Below are 23,047 nucleotides of genomic sequence, written 5' to 3' on the forward strand. Positions count from 1 at the left end.
GAAATGCTCCAATACCACTATGAACATCTCTGATGGTGGTCAGTGGGGCATGTTGTTTTAGCCTAACAGCTTTTACAATCAGATTAGCACCATTGCAGGCACACAGACTAATGGGTCTGTCTTTTCAAGGCATCCTCAATCAACTGTTTCCCTGTGTGATTAATGCATCTTGCTCTCCTCTCTCTCATTTGCTAGCTTTGCAACTTCATCATACCAAGGAGTGATACTGGAAGGAAAAATGGGGCAGAGTCTATGCAGCTTGCCGGCCCTAAGAATAGCTCAGTGTGCAAGAAAATTATGCCACAGCAACCTGAGTAAAGGCTAAAAAACATGAATGAATAAATGAATGAATATAATGCATTCAGAGTGCTCTGCCACCGCTGATAAATCGCTTCACACACTTCTTTCTTGGCCAAAAACAACATTATTTGATATCATTCTTTAGGCATAAAATTAGTGTTCCTATCTGACAGAAGATAAACAAGGAACTCTCTGAGGCAGCCTGTTAATGGCCTGTTAAGTAACAAGCCGCAGATCAACAAAATTACTTTCCAGAGTACAGTATCACTCAGGTATTCACTCTGACACAAACCGCCGTTGCGCCACTGCAAAGCCTGTTTATCCAGTTGGAAGACGGGGAAAAACAAGGGTGTGCATCAACACCAGTGTAGAAGTATTTACAGCACTGCTGCATGGCCAGTATTGGGGTTTAGACACAGTAAAAGCAAACAGAGAGGCTATTAGATTAGTCCACAGAGAGCTACTCATGTACGCTTATGAAATGGAGTGGCTGAGATGAGTAAGGTATCACCATTATGTGAAAGTTACAGTTTGGTGTGAAGTCAGTTGGCCAGTAAAGCTGCACTCAACAGATCGCCTGGAAAAGACGCAAAACCGACCTGCTGGTTTTCCTGTTGCACACTTTTGGCTCTAAAAGCACATCCATAGGCATAAAGTACACTCTTGTGAATAACATGGGCAATTTTGATTTTTCACAATTGCACAGATAATGGTATTTGTCTGCATCTAGCAAAACTAATTTTTTTGTTATCTCCCCCATTTCTTTTCTTTGCTTTGTCTAAATGCTCGGGCATCACCCAGCGTGTGTCTGTTGTGTAGCCTGTATACAGGTCACGTTAGCTCCTTGTGTGATCGTTTACTCTGGGAGGGGCCCTGTTTAGGGGTCCACTATCGTCACGAGGCTGGGTGTGGTGACACATCCTTTCTCTCCGCCCCGAGGTGTTTGTGTAGCCTAAATAACGCGGGAGTGTTTGTGTGGGACCCGTCACACACTTTTCATTTATAACAAAACCCTTCACTACTCCACTACATACCCGATCCTTCATTAATGTGTTTAAAACACTATATATTGGCTGCTCTATGTTACATTACAAGCAGCTGGTGATAAAAGTGAAAGCACGATGTAAAATAGGATGGCGTGCGCGTTCGCGGAGCCCCGGCGCTGCGGCAGTTGCCAGGGGAGATAGGAGGGGAGGGGTTTTGATTGGCTGAAGTGGGCCTGTTGCCATGACGACGGCGAGGGGTTTGGTAGCGTTGCCGTGCGCGGTGTGATCTGCGCGCTGCGTGTATGGAGGAAGCAGCTGCTGATCTGATCTCTGACACTGTGTGAGACAGACATCTGAATAAACTGCGCACAGACGTGTCTTTAAACATACCGCACCGAGGCACGCCGTGCATGATTGTGAGTATTTGATCGTTTTTTTAATAACTCCTCTGTAAGTGTGTGGTGTTCTGGGTGGATACGGGTTGTGTTCCGAACAAGCGAAAAGTAAATGTGGTCAAGTGACTTTGCTTAGAGGAGCCAGCATGGCAGAACAAGCGACAGCATGTGGCCAGCTAGCTAATGTTACTTCTCTCTGCTCTCCGGGCTCATATTTACGGCACAAAAGAAACGTTATCGCTCGATATATGAACATAGAATAATACTCTAGATAGTTAAAATGCTATGCTAACGCTGGAATAGATTTACCTTCACTGACCCACCGAGCTACTGCTAACGCTACTTTGCCTCACCGTTGTGCTGTGTGAGCTAATGTCGGTAACGTTACAGCGAGTAAACCTACTCTTTATTAAAGCCGAACAACGTGTAACTCACCGGAGATAAGTTACTTTGTAACGAGTCCGGCGTGTTGGGAAGTGTTGTTCAATAGTCCACGTCATTACGTGTAACTTTGTATTCCTCATTGTGTGTTACTGGTTGTGGTAGTCTTGGTAGTCCGTGTGGAGTAATGCCACCGTCTAAACCTAGCATTAGCTACAAAGCATATCGTCACACTGTTAAAATAATCGCCTAACTCATTTTTTCAAGTTTTGTAGGAAGCACAAAAGACTTAACCAAAAGTGTATCATATGACATTTATTGATCATGTAACTCAAAAAGGATGTAACAAAGGATTGCTATTGGCATAGTAGTAATAACACTGTGTGTAAATTATGTAACTTAAGAGAAATAAATGACAATCCAATTTTTTTTTAACTTGCCTTTGTAACTTAAGCAAGATATGGTAACACTTTATTTTGAAGGTTTCTACATAAGAGTGACACAAGCCTGTCAGAAACATGACATGACAAGTATCATGAGCATTAATGTTACTTCCAAGTGGTGTTCATGACACATCCCATGCCATGTTTATGACACGCTCATGTTACTCTTATGAAGACACCTTCAAAATAAAGTGTTACCATATCTCACATTTTAGTCACATTTTATTTCACATTCACATTTTATTTTGACTTAGGCATAATAAAATCCACTTAAGCCGCACACTTGACATAGGCCATTATCTTAAAGGGGTAAAATCACATGATCTGATCAACTGAGGATGTAGGTGATTTTACCATAGGTGGCTGGCGTCATGAGGAGATGATTTAGGCAAAAAAAACAATTTTGACAAAAAATGACTTAGGCGATTATTTTAACAGTGTGACGATATTAGTTTTCAGTACTAATAGCACTATCTGTTTACGTTTTCCACTGGCTTCAGCTCTGTGTCATTAAATGTCTTTGGTTTGGGCGTAGTTTCTGAAGTTGTAAGTTAGTAGACTTTGATATTAAATATATATTAGTTGTTGTTTTTAATTGAAGACACGTATCTTCCTCTCATATCTATACATAGTTAAATATTTCATGATATATATCGACAGAGCCAGAGGTTTGGAGGCTACACTGGCTAGCTAAGCACATGATGTAATGGATTATCACAAGATTGTCCCAGATACAGAGTGCTCTACAAACAATGTCAGAGTGTAGGAAAAAATATCTCTGTGTAATCCAGGAGAATATACTTTATATGTTGTTGAATATGTCTTCATATACTTCATGTTATTCCACGTGTCTAGTGTTGTCTGCCCTTGTAGTCTACCTGCTGCCTGCTGTCAGTGTTTTATTTACTGCACTGGACAAACCTCATCTAAAATTCATTGTGTGCTCCGAGGTTTCTGTGTGTATTTGGAAAAAGTAATGGGAAAATGTATTTTCCTTTGTGAGGTTATGACATTAATGTAAACTGATGTTCCTTTCTTCTTGCTTGACAGTTGTTAAAGCCCTAGTGATAAATAGAAGACAAAGGCAACAGGAGCTTAAGGGACAAAAAAAGAGAAACAGATGTTGTCAGTCTGCGTTTTTTTTATTGGCAGAATCTCCATGGTCATGTTGTAGGTCAAACGAAATGTTGTCTCTGCTATTGTTTGTAGTTCTAGCGTATATCCACTCCTGTTTGTAGGTACAGAAGCCTCTGAAGGGTAAGGACTTTTGCATCCCAGAATAGATGAGGGTCTGCTAACTTTACTGACATTCATTACTATAAATAACACTTGTCGTAACTCAGGGATGTGGTTATTGCTGACGTGAAATGGCTTTATAACTACAGGGATCTAAAGCATTGTCAGTGGACTTGAATTATCTTTCGTTGTGCACCATCAGAATGTTATTTGAATTGCTGGAATAGGCCTCTAAGACCTTGTAGTTACCATGGATAGCATTACTACAGGTATTTTTCTTTCTCAGCAAGAGGTGAAATACAGGTGAAGTAGGAGGCCCTTGTTTTTGTGAATATAATCTTTTCCCATGGGTCGGCTCACAGTGAGGAGTGTTTGTAAATGTAACTGGCAGATTTGACAATCAGGTTCTTTTATTGATGATCGCTTGAAACTGAAATTAACAAGTTGTCCACATGACTACGTGACTCATAGTTTCTTTTTGTCATATAATCTTAGTAGTAAACCAAGTGTCATTGGCCTACGTGGTAAATTAATGAAAAACATTTTTTAAAAAAAGTCATGCCCTGATAGTCACATACTTGGCTATATGAACACAGTTGTAGACACAGTGGTATCAAATCTCAACCTCCTCTAAAACTTCCATGAATGCAATGCTTCATTTTTACAACTTGGCAAACATATTGGTATCACTTTTCTGCTCTATTGTACTGTACTGACGACAGAACAGGAAGATGCTCCTCAAAGGATGTATGATAACAATGAGGCAATGTGACAAAAGAGACAACCAAAGCACAACATTTTTATCAAGTGAATATCTAGTGTACAAAGTACATTTAAGATCCAGTTGAGCTCTGTTGTCTAGTTCAGTAAGCACAACACAGTGAATGCAGTGTTTCAAACAGCTTAATAAGGAAATGCCATAAAACTGCATTGTGGCTTGTATAAGTTACCCCAGTCTAAGCAAGAGTGGTGAAGAATCTGCACTTCAAAATGGTGGTGTTGCCATGTAATCAGTCTTATCACTGAATTGTGTACTCTGACCCAGAGTAAATGAAAGGTTGCGTCCTCCAAAATCCACCATGTTCTCTGTAGGTATACAAGCGACTGTGGTTTTAAATTCCTTACGAAAGCTGACCCATTTTCCACAAACTTTTGGGATTGCTTAACACAGTCTAAACCTGGTTTCTCATGTGTTGGCTAAACAGAATAACTCAAAGCTCTATAACCTACTGCTCTCTCAACACCCTGTAATTACCAAGTCATTTGTGACTTTGATTTTACTGACTGTTTTAAATTGTTGTAATGGAAGAGGTTGAATGATTAGATGATTGGCAGAATAATGAAGTTGACGGTCTTTGTTAAATTGAAGTAACAGTATTCCCATAATTATGTTGTTGTGTGCATATTTCAAGGTTTGTACACTTTTAAATCTGAAAATGATTGGAAATAAAATAACAGCATGTGTTGTTGAGGAAGTGAAAGTAGACGATCTCTGCGACTTTAGACTTTTTTTTTTATTGTGTCAATCTCATTTTACCTCCCATTAAGAGGGTCTAGGTTGTTAAATTGATCTGTCTGAGATCAGTCACCAATCCGTGAGCTCCAGCACTAACTGCTGACGTTAGCCTGTCTGGCATGTGGAGTTTACTGCTTTATGCAGTTTTGTGGTGGTTGGCTTGAATAATTAAAGCAGCACATGTGTGTTTCATCACCTGCTCACACCCCCTGTGTGTTTTTGAAGGAGGGATATCTTCAGTAGTTTGTAGTCTTGGGTCTGTGACATTCTGCTAATCAAACAAAGGTGGTAGCTCTGAATTTGAGATGCAAATGTAAACGGCCATAGAGGCATGTGCTACCTGTCTTCTTTTTCTTTTCTCGTCCTGTTCACATCATCAACATGTCTGTTTTTTAAGATGTTTCACATAATTGAGATATCAGGGTACAGCTGAATGGCATCTATTTTTATCCCGCATGCTTCCCACTAAACAGCTGTCACTATTTTACAAACTGAGGTCAACAGGTAATGTCACAACATCAACAAAAAGGCAGAACAGGTTGAGTTCTAGTTCTGCAAATCTGGAAATACAGTGTTTGAATGTGATTGTTTCTACATCAGTTTTCCCATATTCCTGCTGCCGTGTGTGTGTATTGACAGACACTGCATATGGGCAATGTGTGTATTCCTGTTATGGCGCCCCTCCGTCTACTCCAGTTATTGTTTTACATCTCTTGATTGGTCACAGTGTTTATGCACTGCCTCTATCGTGACTAGCCCCCTCCTCCTTGTCCCTGTGCCTGTCTCCTTTCTGATGGGGTGGACTCAAGACGCAGCCCATTAGGGCCAGCCTCATTGAAAGCAACACTGATGTGACCGTTTCCTTGATTGAGCGAAAGGAAGCAAGGCTGTGTCCTCCGTCACAATGGGTCTTTGTCTCGTCACCCCTGGCTGAATTAACGGGATTTATTTAATTGATGGCAGTATGACAACGACGACGCAGGCTGACCAGCTTGTGTGCAAATGATCAGGATCTCCTAGGATGTGTCGAATTGCATGGTGATTGTTTTGTCAGTTTACAAAAAATTTGTAACCAGTACCAACCAAGGTGCCACAGAACCCAGAAATGTAGTGTTCAGCTGATGCATCATCCAGTGTTATTTGAATGAGAGTTTATATCGGGCCCTGTACTTGAAACAGCTCAATCCATGAATGAGCACCGGCTCAGTTTAATCGAGCATGTCTAAAGCTTTGCTATTTTTAAATAGTCGTACATTGTCATCGGATCAGATCAACTTTGTTGAAAAATTTTAAGTAGGGTAAACTTCAGTTCAGTTGTAGATTTAACTGAGGCCATGTATCATGAAGCTGTACGGTGAACTGAACAAAACCGGGTCGCAGACAGATGCAGCACAACCTGTCTTTTAAAAGTACTCCAGTTTCTTGCTTGCAGTGACTAATTTCTTATTCAGCTGCTTCAACATCAATGGACAGAAGGGAGCTCCACTTCCTGCTTTTTAATAAAATATACCTGAATCACACAACAAACTCATATTGTGTGATATGAAAAACTGAATTGAAATTCTGGATTTGGAGCTTATGAAGAAACATTTCAAATTTTAGTAGATTTTTTGTACCTAAAATGTAAGTATTTGTCAAAGCTGCTGATTAAGTTAGTGATGACAAATGCAAGAGGGTGTAATGTCAGATGCAGATAACCAACTTCAGTGCTGCCAAAAAATTAAACTTGCTTCATAGCTTATTGTTATATCAAAGTATGTTGTTCATCTTTTTCCACATTTCCTCTTTAGTTCTTTCACTCAGGCCAGAAGCTTTAGTAAATATTTATAGACTATATAAGGTACTTCCAGCTGTCTTTATGCTGTTTTCTTTTGGACTTTGTGGGAGCCCTGTGTGCTACCAAGGTTCCATAAGAGTAAACTATGAGGCTTTTGTCACTTACTGGTGCTTACTGTAGTTGTACACAAAATTGCATCTGTAAATACTCACAAGGTAATCTCACACAGGTCACATTCCTGGAAGAGCTTATGTTAAAACTTAAACTGAATTCTTAAAGATGTATTCATTGTGTTTTCAAAAATCTAAAATCTAATTGTAATCACTTTTTAGAAAGATTTGGAAACTAGGGTAAAAGCGAATGGACTGGCAGTTAGTTCTGCTTTTGGTATTCAGTAGTATACAAGGTTGTTGCGTAGTTGATTGGTGGTGAGTGTTTGTACACTGAACTTAGAGCCACATGACCCAAGAGATAAGGTTTCAGTGTTGGCTGGGGGTGGCATGTACTCTTGAAGGCCTCACCTCTATTGACAGTCAAAGTGCAGTCCTGTGTGTCTGAGTTTAAAATCACTGTGTGAAGTTAATGTCTCCGATGAACGTCGCAATAATTATCTGTTGCTTTGTTTGCTTGTTTTCCCCATGACTGTTAATTGATTGGATCAGTCAATACATTACGTTGGGCTTGTTTGTCAGCAGCCTATACGCTACATGCTGGAGGAATTCATAGATGGCCAAAGTAAACACTGCTGCTTCAGTAAACTCTACCTCTCGGCCTCTCGCTGCTCCAGTCCACTGTTCTGGTGTAGAGCGGGGCTAACTTGTTTCTGTGTGAAGTCTGAATTTGTTTTCTGAAAATGAACTTCCTCAACAGGCAGGAGGTGTTTCCTTCCCTCCCGGTCCTCTGTTTGAAACTGTGAGGTGAATACTGAGCACTTCTGAAACATGACTAGAGCAAAAACAACTGCTCCTTTGTAAGAGCCGAGTGAGGGGCCAATTGTAATGCTTTGTGCAAGCTTTTTCATTCGCTTTCACCTCGGGCAATGAGTAGATCGTTTTAATCCATTCAGTAGTTTGATTTGAAAATGTATCATTTAGATGTGCTTTAACAGTAGCCTGATTAGCCTTCACATTAATGGATGCTTTATTTGTTATGACATAATTTGACCCTCCCCTGAAAAAAAAAGACACTTGGCGCTCTGGAACAGCCTCTCTCTCACACTGGCTCTCCCACTCTAACTCAGCCCCCCTTTGTCTCATTCACATTTTTAGAGCTCCAGCCAGACTGGGTAGTCACCTAAATATCAGTTAGGGTTTCAAATAACAGCCCTTTCCATGTGGCTATGCGACACACCTTTATGTATCTATTACAGAGGTGTAACTGGTTTGTGTCAACTGGTTTATTTCTTGTGAGGAGGGTGTGGCATGAGTATGAAGTCACAGCAGTTATGTGCATAATCTCTGTGTTTTTTGTTCTGATTCTGTTATTTACATAATCAAATGTAAGTTATAAGTAGGTTTTTAATGAATAAAAGAGCTTTTTGTTGGTATTCTAAAGTATACCTTAATGGTAAGTCAATGGTGCCATGACATCCAGGTTGGCTGTGGCCTTTCCCACTGCTCTTTGTCAGACAGGTTTGTGGAGAACAGCAGCAGACTGCTGGCCTCAGCATTTTCCGCCTGTATTGATCTCCCCACATTAGCTCTCTCTTCATGCACAGACATGAGCACAATTGCTTCCCTTACAACATTGGCTGCCGTGGCAACTGAGTCCTGATCGTGAGATTCGCTCCCAGAAAACATCTCAAACCACTACCTCTTCATTTTGATGCCGCTATCATCTCCTTTACGTCCGCCACCGTACATATGTGACACATCAGCGGCTTGATTTGCCACTTTGAAGCTATCTCCATATGTCTTTGTGTATTTTTGAATAGGCTAAGTGCTTAACAGGATAAAAGAGCAGTTTGAAAGGGGGGAAAAATGTGCCTTGGCACCTGCTGTTAGTGCCTGCCTGTTTGCACATGAATATGATGAGGCTGGCGGTACGCGGGGCTATTTTAACTTGCAGATGAGCCACCAGGTCAGCACCATTGCAGCTTTGGTGTATTTTCAAGGATGCTGCAGTCAACAGGCCAGTCTGGCTTATTAGCTCCCTCTCCCCTCTCCACACTAGTGTGCCATTATTCATTGCATTCCCAGCCGCCTCTCTTTGATGCCTTTTCATAAGAGCAATGATAACTGCGATCATTGCAACAGCAGTGGTAATTGACCAGCTGCAGTCATGCTAAAACACTTCCTGTGTTTGGCTGGATGCAAGGCAGCTTTCTCATTCGTCCACTCCGCCTCTGTTGATATTCAAATGACGGTCTTCTGGAGGAGATACTCAAAAGGAGATAAGCGCTCTCTGGCACCCAAGAGCCCAGCTGAGAGGTCATGGCTGTGAAGACTGAGGTGAAGCTCTGCTTTAAGGTTAATCAGTTGGTCTGACACTTTGCCCAGGCAGTGACTTCTTCTAATCTACTCTGCAACAAAAGTGAATCAATTTTACAGGCAGTCATTCATGGCCTGTTGACCATGTTGAGTGTTTACAGTTGACTCTGGCTCCAGAACTTTGACCACACCTTTTAAACAAACGAAAGACCAAATGCCATCAAAGCCTCTTTTGACACACCTGTGATAGCTTGTTTTTGTTTAACTACGGCCTAACTGCTTGTCATAAGCACGTATTGGGTAACGAAGTCATGGATCTCGACTCGACTTAAATATACAAATAACAACGTAAAGTAAGGCTCAAACTGTCTGGAATCCTTGTCAAATGGCTTCCTCAGTAATCATGTCTTTCTCTCTGGCTTTGACACAAATATATGAATGCTTTGAAAAAAAAACACTGCAGCTGTGTCTGTCCGGACAGTCTCCCTTCCTATTTGTAAATTCATTCAGAGTAGGAACCTGCCATGTCAAGAGATATCTTTCTGTGTTTTTGTCTCTTGAGCAGAGATTTTCTTTTAATACAAATGGGCAGTTCTCTCGCTGCCTGACATATCTGATTGCTCTACTTTGCTGAGAGCTGTGATTCATCCTAGACTGAGGATAACTTACATAGCCTACCTCACTACCACTGAGTCTCAGCTGGCTTGCTCTCTCTGTTTTCTCGCAGTCTCTTGGTCTCTCTTTCACTCTGTCTGTCTTGCTCTGTCCTTCCATAAAAGGATTTCCCTATTGTTGCGTCCCTTCCTAAGTCTACATGTCCTTTTGCCTTTGGCCTGGAAAGCTCTTTACCTACTTCCTTTTTTTCCCTTCCTTTAAGTGTGTGTATATGCAGCACACCCGGAGATCTCAGTGGAGCTGATGACAAATGAAAATTGCAGACGATGGAGGATTGACGGGCAGAATGCAGGACAAAATGTAGCTGACATGACGTCACCTATAGAGCAGAGACGATGTAGTATTGTGACAAAAACTTAAAATAATCTGATCTAATCACAACCCTAGTTTTAGAGCACTCTAAACCAAAATAGGATCAGTCTGCTACATGTTGAGTGGTCATTTTGTAAATGCACCAATGCCTCCTCCTTCCCCCTCATGTCCTCGCCGACTGGCTTTGACAAACTGATATGTGCGTGCGTGTACACTCCTTCTCTTGTCTCACCCACTGTGCAAACACTTGAGTTTGACCCAATTCTTACCTTATCACAGAAATGAAAAGATATGCCTATCCAGCACAGCTATGTGCCTTTACCCCTCCATCTTTCCAGCTCTACTCCCATCTTGGTCCGTCCAGAACATCCAAGCCACCCCTGACTTGGGCATCTGGTGTCCACCTACTGGGTGCAGCAGCAGCGTTTCATTACGGGTTGGCTGCTAGCCAGCATGGATTATTATTATTCTCTTATTGTATCTATAGATATTATTTGTGGGATTTCTGCTCTTAATTGAAGGGATGGCACGGTTGTCATGGTGACATCCAGAACATAAAGCTTGTTGTGAGCCGAGCCAAAGAGTGATCTCTTTGTGCTCTTGTCCTCATCAACCAGTGTTCAAAACCATAGCTTGTGACTTATGGGTTAACAGAGTTATTCAGGACAATTTTATTTTCAAATAAGTTCTTATTCACTATAGAGCTGGGTGACAAATCGATTCCATCAGTTCAATTCAGTTTATGGTTTAGGACAGTGTTTAAAAATCTGTGGTCAAACCAGCTGCGGCGTTATGCATGTGACTAGTCCCCTTTCAAATAAGGTCTTAACACAGAGTTTATACAAAGTGCATATTTTGAAATTAGAGTAATCGGATTATATTCACAGCAAGTCTAAAACATGTCATCTGTGTCCTTTTTTATAAATTAAAAAAGTCACTCAATTGTGACAGAAAGTACTTTATTCTTTCATTTTGGGTTGCAGGACAAACTAATCCGAACAATGACTGATTACTTTGAATTAAGAAAACCTCTACACTACATACACACTCAAAATTCAGCATTTTTACTTTACATTACAAAAAATATCATTGGGCTTAATTAAACACTTTGGCAGGATCACTGCTGGTGACATGTCAACAAGTCGTCCTTTGAGCCCATGTCGAAAAAAAAAGTATAATTATCTTATTAATAAGGGCGGAATTGTTTAATGACACAGGGTTTGTGGCAATATTCAATTTCCTAGTGTTGTTAAATGACTGACAACTCGCGGGCCTGCACCCTCTTTACACTACTTAATCTGGCATGTGACAAATTGAGACTTGATCCTGGCTGAATGCAGATCAGTCTATAAGAGCCATCCACTCTGCAAGATGGCCTTCCACTCATTCCTGCAGTCACTGGATGGTTTCATGCTCATTTACACATAACGAGCAGATGGATCTTGTCTGAAACGAGGTGGGCGTCGAGGAGTGGCGTCTTAAGTTGGTTCGGTTGCTTCAGAGGATCTCCTCGAAGGTCCTTGGCTGAAGTCAAGAGGAGGGAGAGCTGAGAGCCTCTCTGTCCTCGCCAGGCGTGGATGAGAGGGGCAGTGAGAGGCCAATAGAGGCAAACAGGGACAGCCACAGGGGGTGTGCCCCAAGGGAAGTCTTAGGAAAACAAGGTCAACGCTTGGAAGAGCACATCATTCCATTATGTCGCATCCAGTTATTTCATACTGCCAACTTTGTTTTGAAATCAGAACACCATCAAAAACTGTGATTTTGTCTGCATGATGTTTAACAACCTCTTCTCTGCTCTCTCCCCAGACCTCTTTGATTTAATGGGTCCAATCATTGGGATGTCACCAGATAAGAAAACGGAAATTCCGGGTATGCAAGAGGAACGGACAGGGCTCAGAGGTGTTTGTGGCATGGGAACACTGCCTGAGGCAGAGTGTGCGTCCAGTCCGCTGGCCACCAGCGTGGATCGTACTGGAGGCAACGAGGATGAGGAGCTCACCAACCTCAACTGGCTGCACGAGAACCTTCTTCAGAACTTCACTCTTGGAGGTCCGGAAGCTCAACCCAGCGGCAGTCCCCTCTTTGACATAGAGGGAGACTACGGGTCCAACCAGGGCCCCTCGTCGTCCTCATCTTCACACGGCCGGGGCAGGGAGCGGGACTCGTTGAAGTCGAAGCCCCCTTTCTCATTTTCTCTCCTCATCTACATGGCCATTGAGCAGTCTCCCAGCAAATCTTTGCCTGTTAAAGAAATCTATGGCTGGATTCTCGAGCACTTCCCTTATTTCTCCAACGCTCCCACTGGCTGGAAGAACTCAGTTCGTCACAACTTGTCCCTGAACAAATGCTTCCGCAAGGTCGAGAGGAGTTTGGGAAAGGTATGTCATGAAACTGTCTCCTAACTTCCATGCACTTCACACTTAAACTTAAAGAAACTGAGAGAACTGCATTGTTTAGGTTATGCTTTTTTCGAAACTGTTCTCGTTGCTTCATTTGATGATGTGATATTAAAATTACCAAAGGCAAAATGTGTCTGCTTTGTTAAGAAAAATGCTAAACAAGTGTTTCAGTGAAGCTGCAGTGTGGCTCATGTAACAGTGTCCAGGACTGTAGCACAGCCGCAGGGACCTCTGACTCTGCTGCGATAAGGGTGAAATACAGCCAAGGTCACAGATACTCCTTCTGAGGGAAGTGCAAACACAGCACACTAAGATAGGACTTAATCTCCCGAAGCACTACAAGGTAGTGCAACTGTTTCAACCAGGGAGTGAAGCATCCCTTGGTTGGAAACCTTGACATCACACTGCGAGAATGAAGCAAACATGATCTGCAGTGCAGAGATGAGTTTGTAGGAAGAATCTTTGTCAGTCTGGTTCTGGCAAAGTTACTGTACATGTGACTCATGTTCATTTGTGTTCCTGCATAGAAACACAAAAGGGAGAAGTTGACCTTCTCATATGCACATGCTTGTGGAAAAAGGTTAAACACATCCTGCATATCCTGCACAAACATTCCTGTGAATGGAATAGGAAATAAGTGTGTAAGTGTTAGTTGTAAAAGTGTTCATTTTCTTCCTAGTGGTTGGGTTTTCCATTGAGCTTTCCAACCTTTATGTTAAAAAATGTTGCAAGAATAATGTAGGGGTAAAAGGTAAAATATGATTTCAAATCTTGTATTCCTTAATAACATTTAAGGTGCAATGTGTAATCCCTGGTCACATGCTCCCACCCTTCTCCTCCTCCCGATGTAAAGCTGACTTTGCAAACTTCCCTCATTGCCATTTTGGATTTTGCACTAAAGACAACTTTTGCTCACTACCCAAAGTTAGATGTTACTAATTAGTCTGAAAAACATTGCACGTTTATCATAAAACCTCCCCTCTTTACTTGCCAAGAACTGAGGGCAGATGCTACAGTGACTCGCCAGACAGGAAGGCCCTGGGCTAGCTAGTTAGCACCCTCAATTCAGTAGATATTTCTGCAACACAACACAGTCTTTGGCAAAACCGCTGCTTCTTCATATTTCGTTTGATAATGTTGGTGCTTTTTTTAAAACTAAAATTCTGGCCATGTCTTACACATCACACATTTTTAAATAGTCATGACAAGGTTGGCAACACTCAAGGTTAAAGCTGCTAGAAAAACATCTGAGTGTTTTTTAAATTTGGATATTGTGGGAGCGTGGTTTGTCAATCAGATTTGATTGACAGTGGCTTGGAAACAAAAGCAATCAACCCCATAATCAGGTTTTATTCAAATTATGCTAAATCCTGATATCAATAATTGTTAGCTTTTTGGTTTAATTTCAGTAAAGTTCACATTGCTTAAGTTTAAGAGAGTGTCAGGAAGGTTTTTGAGTCTGGTCAGAGGCAAACACTATTTCCATGTTACTGTACCGATCCAGGGAGTGACACGATGGCAGCCATATTGAGCTTTGGTATGAGTTCAGACTTGTGACCGGTAGAGCCTGCGGTGCCAATTCTGTGCCTGGCTGAGACCTCATATTTTCCCACCGTGGGAGAGGTTGGCGGTTAGCAGCGAGTAGCAACATGGTGCGGTACAGGCCGCTCAGCATGCAGGTGCACAGCGTGAGCCCTTCGTCTGCTGAGAGAGCAGCACCAGTTTCACATGACACTGGCTGGTGGTTTCCGTTGCCATGGAGACATTTCCTTCTTCCTGCATCAGGGCTGGTTGGTAATCTGAGTCAAGGTTATTCTCCTCCCTCCCTCGCTCTATTCTCCTCCCAGACTGGGCAATACGCCGCCATCAGATAAAGTGACAGTTAACACACTCCCGCACACATCACCAACAGACAAATTCATTCCTCACACAGTGCTGGGGAGCAGTTATTTCCTCCTTTTGTTGAGGCTTTTAAGGAATTCTTAGTTTTTGCTATTTCCCACTGCTTCTGATGTTTTCACTGCTTTGTTCATGATGTCCTCTAAGAACTGTTTCTTCAGTATTTTTTGCCATTTGTGTAAAATAATTATTATTATTTCTGGGATTTTAAAAAAATATAAACCCATTGACAAATTATTATGTGCACCATTGTAAGATAGTGAGACAGTTGGAAGTGGTATTATGCAAAGAAGTGTATTAAGCGTATCTCCAAAGGGCAGTGAGAAGAGATTTCATTTAAAAAAAACATGAATATATACAATGCATGATTTTGCTTTGCAAATACATTCTAAGTAGGAAATACATTCACCATTTTATTAGACTTCAAGGATACACACACTGAAGTTAAACCTTTGTTTGTTTATAAGGAAAGACCACATGGTGCCTTTGTTTTTAGTATAAATAAAGGACCAATCAGAAAATTATGGTCTGGAATTACAACTTTTCTTTTACAAGAACATTTAGATTAACTGTAAATTTAAATTTGTCATTGCCAAATATATCCTCATAGAAGGGTTAATTTAACGTATAAAATGTTCACTTGTTTGCTGACATATGACCGCTACATGACCTTTCTATTGAAAAGTTTTGAACATATGGTTAAAATTATGAAACAGAAACTGTCTTACTATACTGCATGATATCAAGCAGTCAACAACAACAGCCTGTTTCTGTCAAGATTTTTATTTTCTTAACTTGGGTTTGAAGTTTGACCCTCCCTCTTCTTTTCTCCAGGCCAATGGAAAAGGTTCTCTCTGGTGTGTTGACCCCGAGTACCGCCCCAACCTGATCCAAGCCCTTAAGAAGCAGCACTTCCCAACCGCACATGCCTTCTGCACACCACCCGCCTCCCCACCCAGGTAAACTTTCATCAGTCATTCTGTATGTTGCGAATTATGACTTTGGATGTATTGTATGTTGCAGGGAAGTATTGTCATTTATTTATCTGACTCATGTTTTTGTTTTATTTTTGGCGGTCTGCTTTTCTGTTTGACATTTGTTCCTTTAAATAACTGAAAAGAGTCACATTTGACTTTTCTTCACATCACAGTCTGACCCTTGTTTGTTTTTTGTTGTTTGCCTTCTGCAGTGCCTCCTCACCCCCTCGCCATCTCTTTCTACAAGGCTGCTCATTCAAAGGTGAGACCGAAGGAAATGCATCTCTGTTTTTAAGCAAAAGCAGATGTATTTAAATTCCAATCGGTGGATTTTTTTTTCAGCTTGTGTTCGTGCAGTATTTTGATTCTGTTGCCTGTGCACATTTCAGTCCCAGAACATTCAGCATCACTGTGCTTGTATCCTCAACTCTTGGTTTGATTTGTTGCTTTCAAGTCATTGATGCCTCATATAGATCATAATGTGGAGAGCTCCCAGTCGATGTATCAGCCTCCTCTTTTCCCCCTCTGCCTCTTGGATTTGTAACCTTGACGACAGGCAGAGGTTCTGCTGGTGCTGAGTGTCGAGCACTCAGTCTCACTGTAATCATTAATAATTTAGAGCCCCAGAAGTGAGCTATGAGGCTTTTAGACACTTTGTCAGGTCTGCAAAGATCGGATGCAACATCAGTGGCTTCAATTCATCCTCTGGTTTGTTTCGGTACCTCCTGCATACCCAACCCATCCAGTAAGCACTGATTGGGTCACAGCGTCGCTAGTTTAAAATGAGTGAAGGAACCCAGTCCTCCCAGTCCTAGTAGAGATGCCATGCTACCATGCTTCCACACCTCAGGACTGACCATCATGCATGTTCTCTCCTCTTCCAGAGTCTGACATTGATGCTGCCACTGCCATGATGCTCTTAAACTCTGCCCCCGGGCACCACGTTGACCCATGTAAGAGAATCCACAAGCAGCCATTCTTTCATCTATTGTTCCAACTCCTACCCCCAACATCTCACCTTGTCATTGCTTACGTCTTCTTTTGTTTTGTGTGCTTTAAGTTGTGATGTGCACGTCACCTGTACAAGCAAAATTTGGCTCAGGAAAGGTTTTTAAGAAAGTGCTTTTACCTGATTGCATACCATTTTTCCTGCAGACTTTCTTTTAAAGACGAATTATCCCTTGTGCGACGTAATACCACTATGAGAAAGTTCTATGATATCCTCAGAGGGCAAACATAAAAACTTGTATATGTTATTATTATTTTCCATTTTTACTTAGTTCAATATTTTAACCAACTTCAGTCCTGGCCATAACTACCAAATATTTATTTATTTTCCAAATTTTTAAATGATTATTGATGATTATTTTTAAATGTGAGCTTCTTTACATAATGCCACTGTTTTTATAAAAAAAGACCCCATAAAATCTGTGGCATGTTGATGATTAGCAACACCAATGATTTTAATGCATTTTGATTTTTGTAAAGATTAAAAAAAACAACTCAACTCCTGTTACCGTATAGGACAAGCATGCCCTGTTCCTAAAACTGCTCTAAAAAGACCAAAAAAAACCCCTGAACTGGCTATTATTGCTTATATTTGAAATTGGTAATCGTAATTTATTTAGCCTGTACTTAATTAATTTGATTCAATGACTGCAGAGGCCCTCTTAGGAACATTTCCTTGTGATGAGGTAGAGCTAATATGTGTACTTTCCCCATCAATGGTCTGCTTTAACATGCATGCAACCAGATATTTTTAATTCAGGTTTTTTCCCTCTTGGGCCGAGACAAGTCTCAGTTCTGCTTTAAACTTGTAAACACAGCGAGCAGTACGCGGTTCACTGAGTCTGTGAACCGATGAGTTTTTCTTCTTCAGTAAAAAAAATCTGTAAAAAACACCAAAACAGCTGGTATACTGTAAAGTTACGGTAGGATTTAATTGGAATTGGTCACAACCTATTTTAAGCCAACTAAAGCGAAATGACATGCAACATTTAGAGCCTTTGTCGTTCTGTAACAATCCTATAAGATATTCTTTTGCATTTGAATGTATACTAATATGAATGTACCACTTTTCCATCTTCTGCTCCCCCCAGGCAATTCTGATGGCCCATTGGACCTCTCCCGACCCGACTCTGTCCTGGTGAGCAGCGATCCAAAGCAGGACCACAACTACAGCAGCGTAGCCCTGCAGCGCTGCTCCTCCCGTTCCTCCTCCTCGTCTCTCTCCTCCCTGGACGAAGGAGGCTGCGACCGCAGGCAGTCCCACCGCGCCGGCAGCGAGGGCTTCCACAGCGACGAGGACTCCGACCTCTGGGACGAGAGGGGCGTCCACCAGACTTCACGACGTCCGCCCGCCATCAAGTGGCCCGCCGGTAAGAGGGCACGACGTGAGGCCAAGCCAGAGCTGGACGAGGAGCTGAAGGAGGCCGCCGGCTCCTTGCTGCACCTCGCTGGTATACGCAACTGCACGGAGGGCTCCAAACGCACTGTCAAGAGCACAAAACTTAACAGGAAATGAAGATTATTTTTGCCCCTCCATCAGACTCCGGACCCTGTGAACCCTAACCTCTGACCCCTGATCGTGTGTCCCAGTGTGCCTCCTTCTCCTTATCTGATCGTTCATTGGCCATTTTGAGCCTTTTTTTTGTTTGGGAATATCCCTGTCCAACAAAACAAATGGCAATAGCATCGTTCACACAGGAGAACAAAGCCATATAGAGACTTTTGTAACTCGGGGGGTGACTGCTGGGGTTGGGTGTTTGGGCTATGGAGAACCATCAAGAAACCTATCCAAAATGACCTGCCTGCTTCTGTTGGATTAGAAGATTGTGATTCAAGAATTTTTCTCTGAAAGACAAAACGGGAAAAGCTGAAGGTTTTATAACTCAAAGCGTTGCATGCTTCCTCCTCAAACCTGTATCCTCTTCCAAGTGAATCTATTTATGAAGCGAATGAGTGCATGTTTGTAACAGACAAAAACCTAACCTCCTGGTGTTATCAGTTTCTCCTTTTTGTGCTAAAGAAAAAAAATGCCACTGTTTTGAAAGGAACTCTTGCTCCATGAATCCTCTTGTAAGAGAGATGCAATAATTAATCCACAACCTTAACTTTTTTTTTATTTTTTATTTTTTACCTTATTTCATGGTGGCATTTTTTTCAGAGTTGAGTATGCTAGTTAAACTTTACAATTAAGAGAATGAATGGAGTAGTACTATGACCTTGTTATGCGATAAACTTATTACACAGGAGCTTTGGCTCTATTTCAGGATTAGCAAGATGTGGAAATAGTATTACTCTGCCACTGCCAAATTTAGTTGCAAAGTTAGCTATTCTACTTCGCTCAGTTTTGTGCGGCCATTACAGTGCTATACAAATGAAAGCTTTTTTTGTTGTTGTTGCAAATCCACTGCTCATCCTGTCGATCCCTTTCATTCATCAATGTGTTTTTGACATTTATGTGCAAACATATATTCACGTTTGGTGACAGCCTATGCAAAGTGAACATCTGCCAGGTGTTGCCAGATGTTCACTGTGTGTTCATAGGTTATTCTCCATAGGTTGATTTTTATTTTTATGTGTGCGTGTGTGTGTGTGTATCATAGTGCATGTTGGCTTTCAGCCTAAACCCGTCATGACAGAAAAGAGTTTGACATGGTCAAACACTTTTCCTCTGCTGACAAAGTCATACTGCTCCAATGAATGTGATTGGTGTAATGACAGATCTCCCTGCTCCATCTGTATCATAGGGCTGCTTGGTACTCTGCTCGCTTCTGGTCCTTTTCAATGCAGAGCTGGTTAGCAGTCAAAAACAGGAGCGGACACTAATTTCCATGCTCCACTATTTGGGTTAGCAGTTTGAGTATACCTCTGTGTGTTTTCGCATTTTTTTTAAACCATGTACTTTAAAAAAATCACAATTATCCAGCTAATTATCTGATTCTGTGGCAAAGTTGATTCACAACTTGAGAATGGAGAGTGTTCTTGTTCAAATAAATGAAAGGTGCAGCTCATAGTATAAAGAACAAGAAGGGGACAGTATAGTCGTGGCCAGAGAGAACTGGACTTTGTATGTGCAGTCGCTCGCAGGCGAGATGTTGAAGACCTGTGCTGCTCTCATGTTGTGCCCTCAGTTCTGGCTGGCCGCTAGTGTTTCGTCCTCGCTCTTCCTCTTAAAAACAAAATAAGGAAGTGCACGCTCTCTTCTCAAGCTGTGAAATGGAGGGTTTATTGTCAGTTGATTGCATGCAGTTCACTGAGAGGAAGTTGCGAGCCACTTGTGTAAAAAGGCCACAATTCTCATTTGAGCTTTTTTAAAAATGCTGCATACTTGCAGCGTAAAATACAAGGTAGCATGGAAGCTCACAAACTTTATTATTTCTTCCCACAGTGCTAGATCACATTGTCACAGTGACTTAGTATAGCATGCATGGTCAGTGCCAAACATGTTCTTGTGCCACTGATGTAAAAAGGGCCATGGTCACTATATTCCCCCCGCTGCCACAATGTAGTTGTGATTAAGAGTAACAATGCCCTAGTTTTCTGAATCATCCGAGCAGGAAATGGGAGAGGACTCTAGTCAGGACAGTGACTTAACCAATCCTTTGGTTTATTTTTGTCGCTTTAGAGTGGGAACTGCTCTTAGCAGAGTAAGCTGCAGTTCTCAGAAGTAATACTTGCATACACTGGTCTTGTTTAGCTGTGAATAAAAGAACAAATTATTGTTCATTAATCATCACCTTATTTATGACATTAATTTATGGGATTATTGAATGCATACTCTATCAAACACTGGTCATTAAAATGAGTGACTAGGCACATTTATTTTTTTCCCTCTGTGAACTACTTTTAATAAGTATTTTGTTTTTCTCCTTGTTTTAATTTACAGCAATACACCTTTTTTCTTCACTATCTTATAGTGATTAAGTATTTTGCCAATGTCTATTGTCTTTAGAGCGGGTGTTTTTTTGTTTTGTTTATTGTTGGGTTTTTTTCAATTTAACCATGACTGCCAGGTTTTCTTGATGTTTTGTTTTGCTCTTTTGTTAGGCTGGATAGTTTATTAACATTTATCCTGAAACCTTTTGTTGCCAAAATTAATGTACAGCTGGGGTCTTAAATTTAAGATGGACACATTCCCCATGTACTGTAGAAGTTCCTTAAAGATGATTGAATCATTTTTACATTTGTCTCATGTTCATGTTTAGATATTATGACTACGTAGTCACAAATTGAAGATTAGTTCTCGATCTCATTGCAGATTAGAATCTGTAAAAATTAAAAAGATGACTGCCACTCATAACTCATGCTTCCATGTGTTGTTATGGGATGTTGACATGTTTAGAATATCAGACTCACTCAGTCCCCAGGCTGCTGCTGTTTAGTTTCAGACCTACATTTAGCGACAACTGCAGAGAAATATGGAGAGAGTTGTTAGAAAAGCTCACTCATTCTTTCTGTAGCACAAAAGAAACGTCATGTTGGTCTCAAAGTGACACCAAGTCAGACCTGTAGATGAGCTACTGAAATATTTTGGGGTACAACTCAAAACCCAGTTGCTTCGTTGCTCAACAGCTGTTATTGAAAATTATGTGATTCTCAAAATTCTGTTGCAGTTCCTAAAGGGTATGATGAACATTTTGCTGCCAACCCAGTATCAGTTTGTGTCAGTTGTCTGCCATGTCTATTGGACCGACACACCTTTTGGTTTTTGTATGCTAACCTCTGTTGATAAAATGTTTATAAGATTTATTTTCGCCAAAGATATGCAATTGCATTATATATGGTATTACAAAATATTAATAAAAACCTGTTCTTGTTATGACTGTGAGCATCTTTTTATTCCAGCCTGATCAACTCAGCAAATAATCATAATAATCTCATCAAATGAGACTTGACAAGTTTGGGTTTTTTCCCCTCTTAACTCTCCTCCACAACACGAGACAGAGCTTGTACAAAGTGGATGGTTTGGAAAGTGTTAGATTTTAACCATTATGTTTTCAAGATTAAAATATGCTTGGATTTGAATACACTTCTTGGAAAAAATGCTTGATTTTTAATATTGACACAATCATTTGTGTAAGCCAAAAGTATTTTAGCAATTGAAATGAAAGGATCCTCTGAGAAAGATCTGTCATGTTTATTTTTTGTCTCTTGGTGTCTAATACCAAACTACTCTAAATATTGAAAAACTTAAACATTTATATAAACAGCTTGCAGTTGCATTTAAAGTAACATTTTAGATGTGATAAAATGAGAGTGATTGTTTTTGTCTAAAAACCTGTGAGAACCCTGACAAGAATACCATCACTTTACTAGCTAAATTTTTGATCAACATTGCCACCTGCTGTGAAGGCTTTAAGAAGAAAATACTTGCTAATAATAGTCTATTCTTTAGAATAGCTTCCTCTCCATGTGGCTGCTTTCTCAGTTTTCACATAACCATGTTACAGCTGGCAAATATTTCCCACCAAGACCAGCAGTTCAGAGCTGTTTTGACTGCACAAGCTGTGCTCAGCACTACGTGTGGCGGCTCCACAACACTTTTTCTTTTTCTTCTGCCTGTCTTTCGAATGCACCAACATGGCAGACTGCCAGAAATGCACCTCACATTAATGTAAATTCCAGGGCTGTGCCAGTGATGGATGCATCATCAGATGTCCTAACGACACTCTTCGCTGTAAGTTAATTAGTCATGGAGGACTGTGGGATGAACACAGTGTGACCCTGAACAAGGGCTTGTCTGACTAGCCTCAGGCCCATTGGCACAGCTCTATTGTTCAATAGAGTCCTGTGTGTCGACTGGAAGAGGGGGGCTTCTCCCTACTGACTGCCTCAATTCAGCTGGAAATCAGAGCAGCATCACCTCCCCCCCTCCCACACGGCCCTAGCAACCACGCCACGCCGACAGTTGCCAGGCAACCAGACAATGCTGGAGCCACTGGCTGTGGTGTCAGAGAGTTTGTGTTTTGCCTGTATGCATTTAAGATCAGGAATAGTGAAACAGCAGCAGAGGAAACGTCTCTCTTCTTCTACAAAATACTCCTTTTTGTGAATATTTAGCATTTTACAAATTTAACATCACATAAAATAAGAATTCCACAGTTATGATTTCTTAAAAGAAATAGCGATACTATCGTGTGTGGTTAAAATCTAAAGAGATTATTATGGATTAGGTGAAATTAATCTTGTAGGATTTGAGCAGTGATGGCTGCATTAGCAACATGTCATTTCACTTGTAGTCTAAACGAGGTCATGTGCGTTTTAAAGGGAAATCACAGACAGATCTTTCACAGTGCTGCAACCCGCTTGTGATTTTC

General features: G+C 41.2%; 1 protein-coding gene across 2 annotated transcripts; it reads left to right on the plus strand.

Moving 5' to 3' along the window:
* Window positions 1-1,567: 1,567 nt before the first annotated feature.
* Window positions 1,568-21,549, plus strand: foxn2a (forkhead box N2a). Of its 2 annotated transcripts, XM_059359307.1 has the most exons (6): window positions 1,568-1,702; window positions 12,257-12,828; window positions 15,583-15,707; window positions 15,938-15,987; window positions 16,610-16,678; window positions 17,825-21,549. In XM_059359307.1, the coding sequence occupies exons 2-6, from the start codon at window positions 12,271-12,273 to the stop codon at window positions 18,247-18,249; spliced, it is 1,227 nt and encodes a 408-aa protein (XP_059215290.1). In that variant the 5' UTR covers window positions 1,568-1,702; window positions 12,257-12,270; the 3' UTR covers window positions 18,250-21,549. The 2 variants fall into 2 exon arrangements, with proteins under 2 accessions (XP_059215290.1, XP_059215291.1); XM_059359308.1 differs by lacking the exon at window positions 16,610-16,678.
* The last annotated feature ends 1,498 nt before the right edge of the window (window positions 21,550-23,047 follow it).

This window comes from Centropristis striata, chromosome 20 (assembly GCF_030273125.1).
Source record: "Centropristis striata isolate RG_2023a ecotype Rhode Island chromosome 20, C.striata_1.0, whole genome shotgun sequence".
NCBI lineage: Eukaryota > Metazoa > Chordata > Actinopteri > Perciformes > Serranidae > Centropristis > Centropristis striata.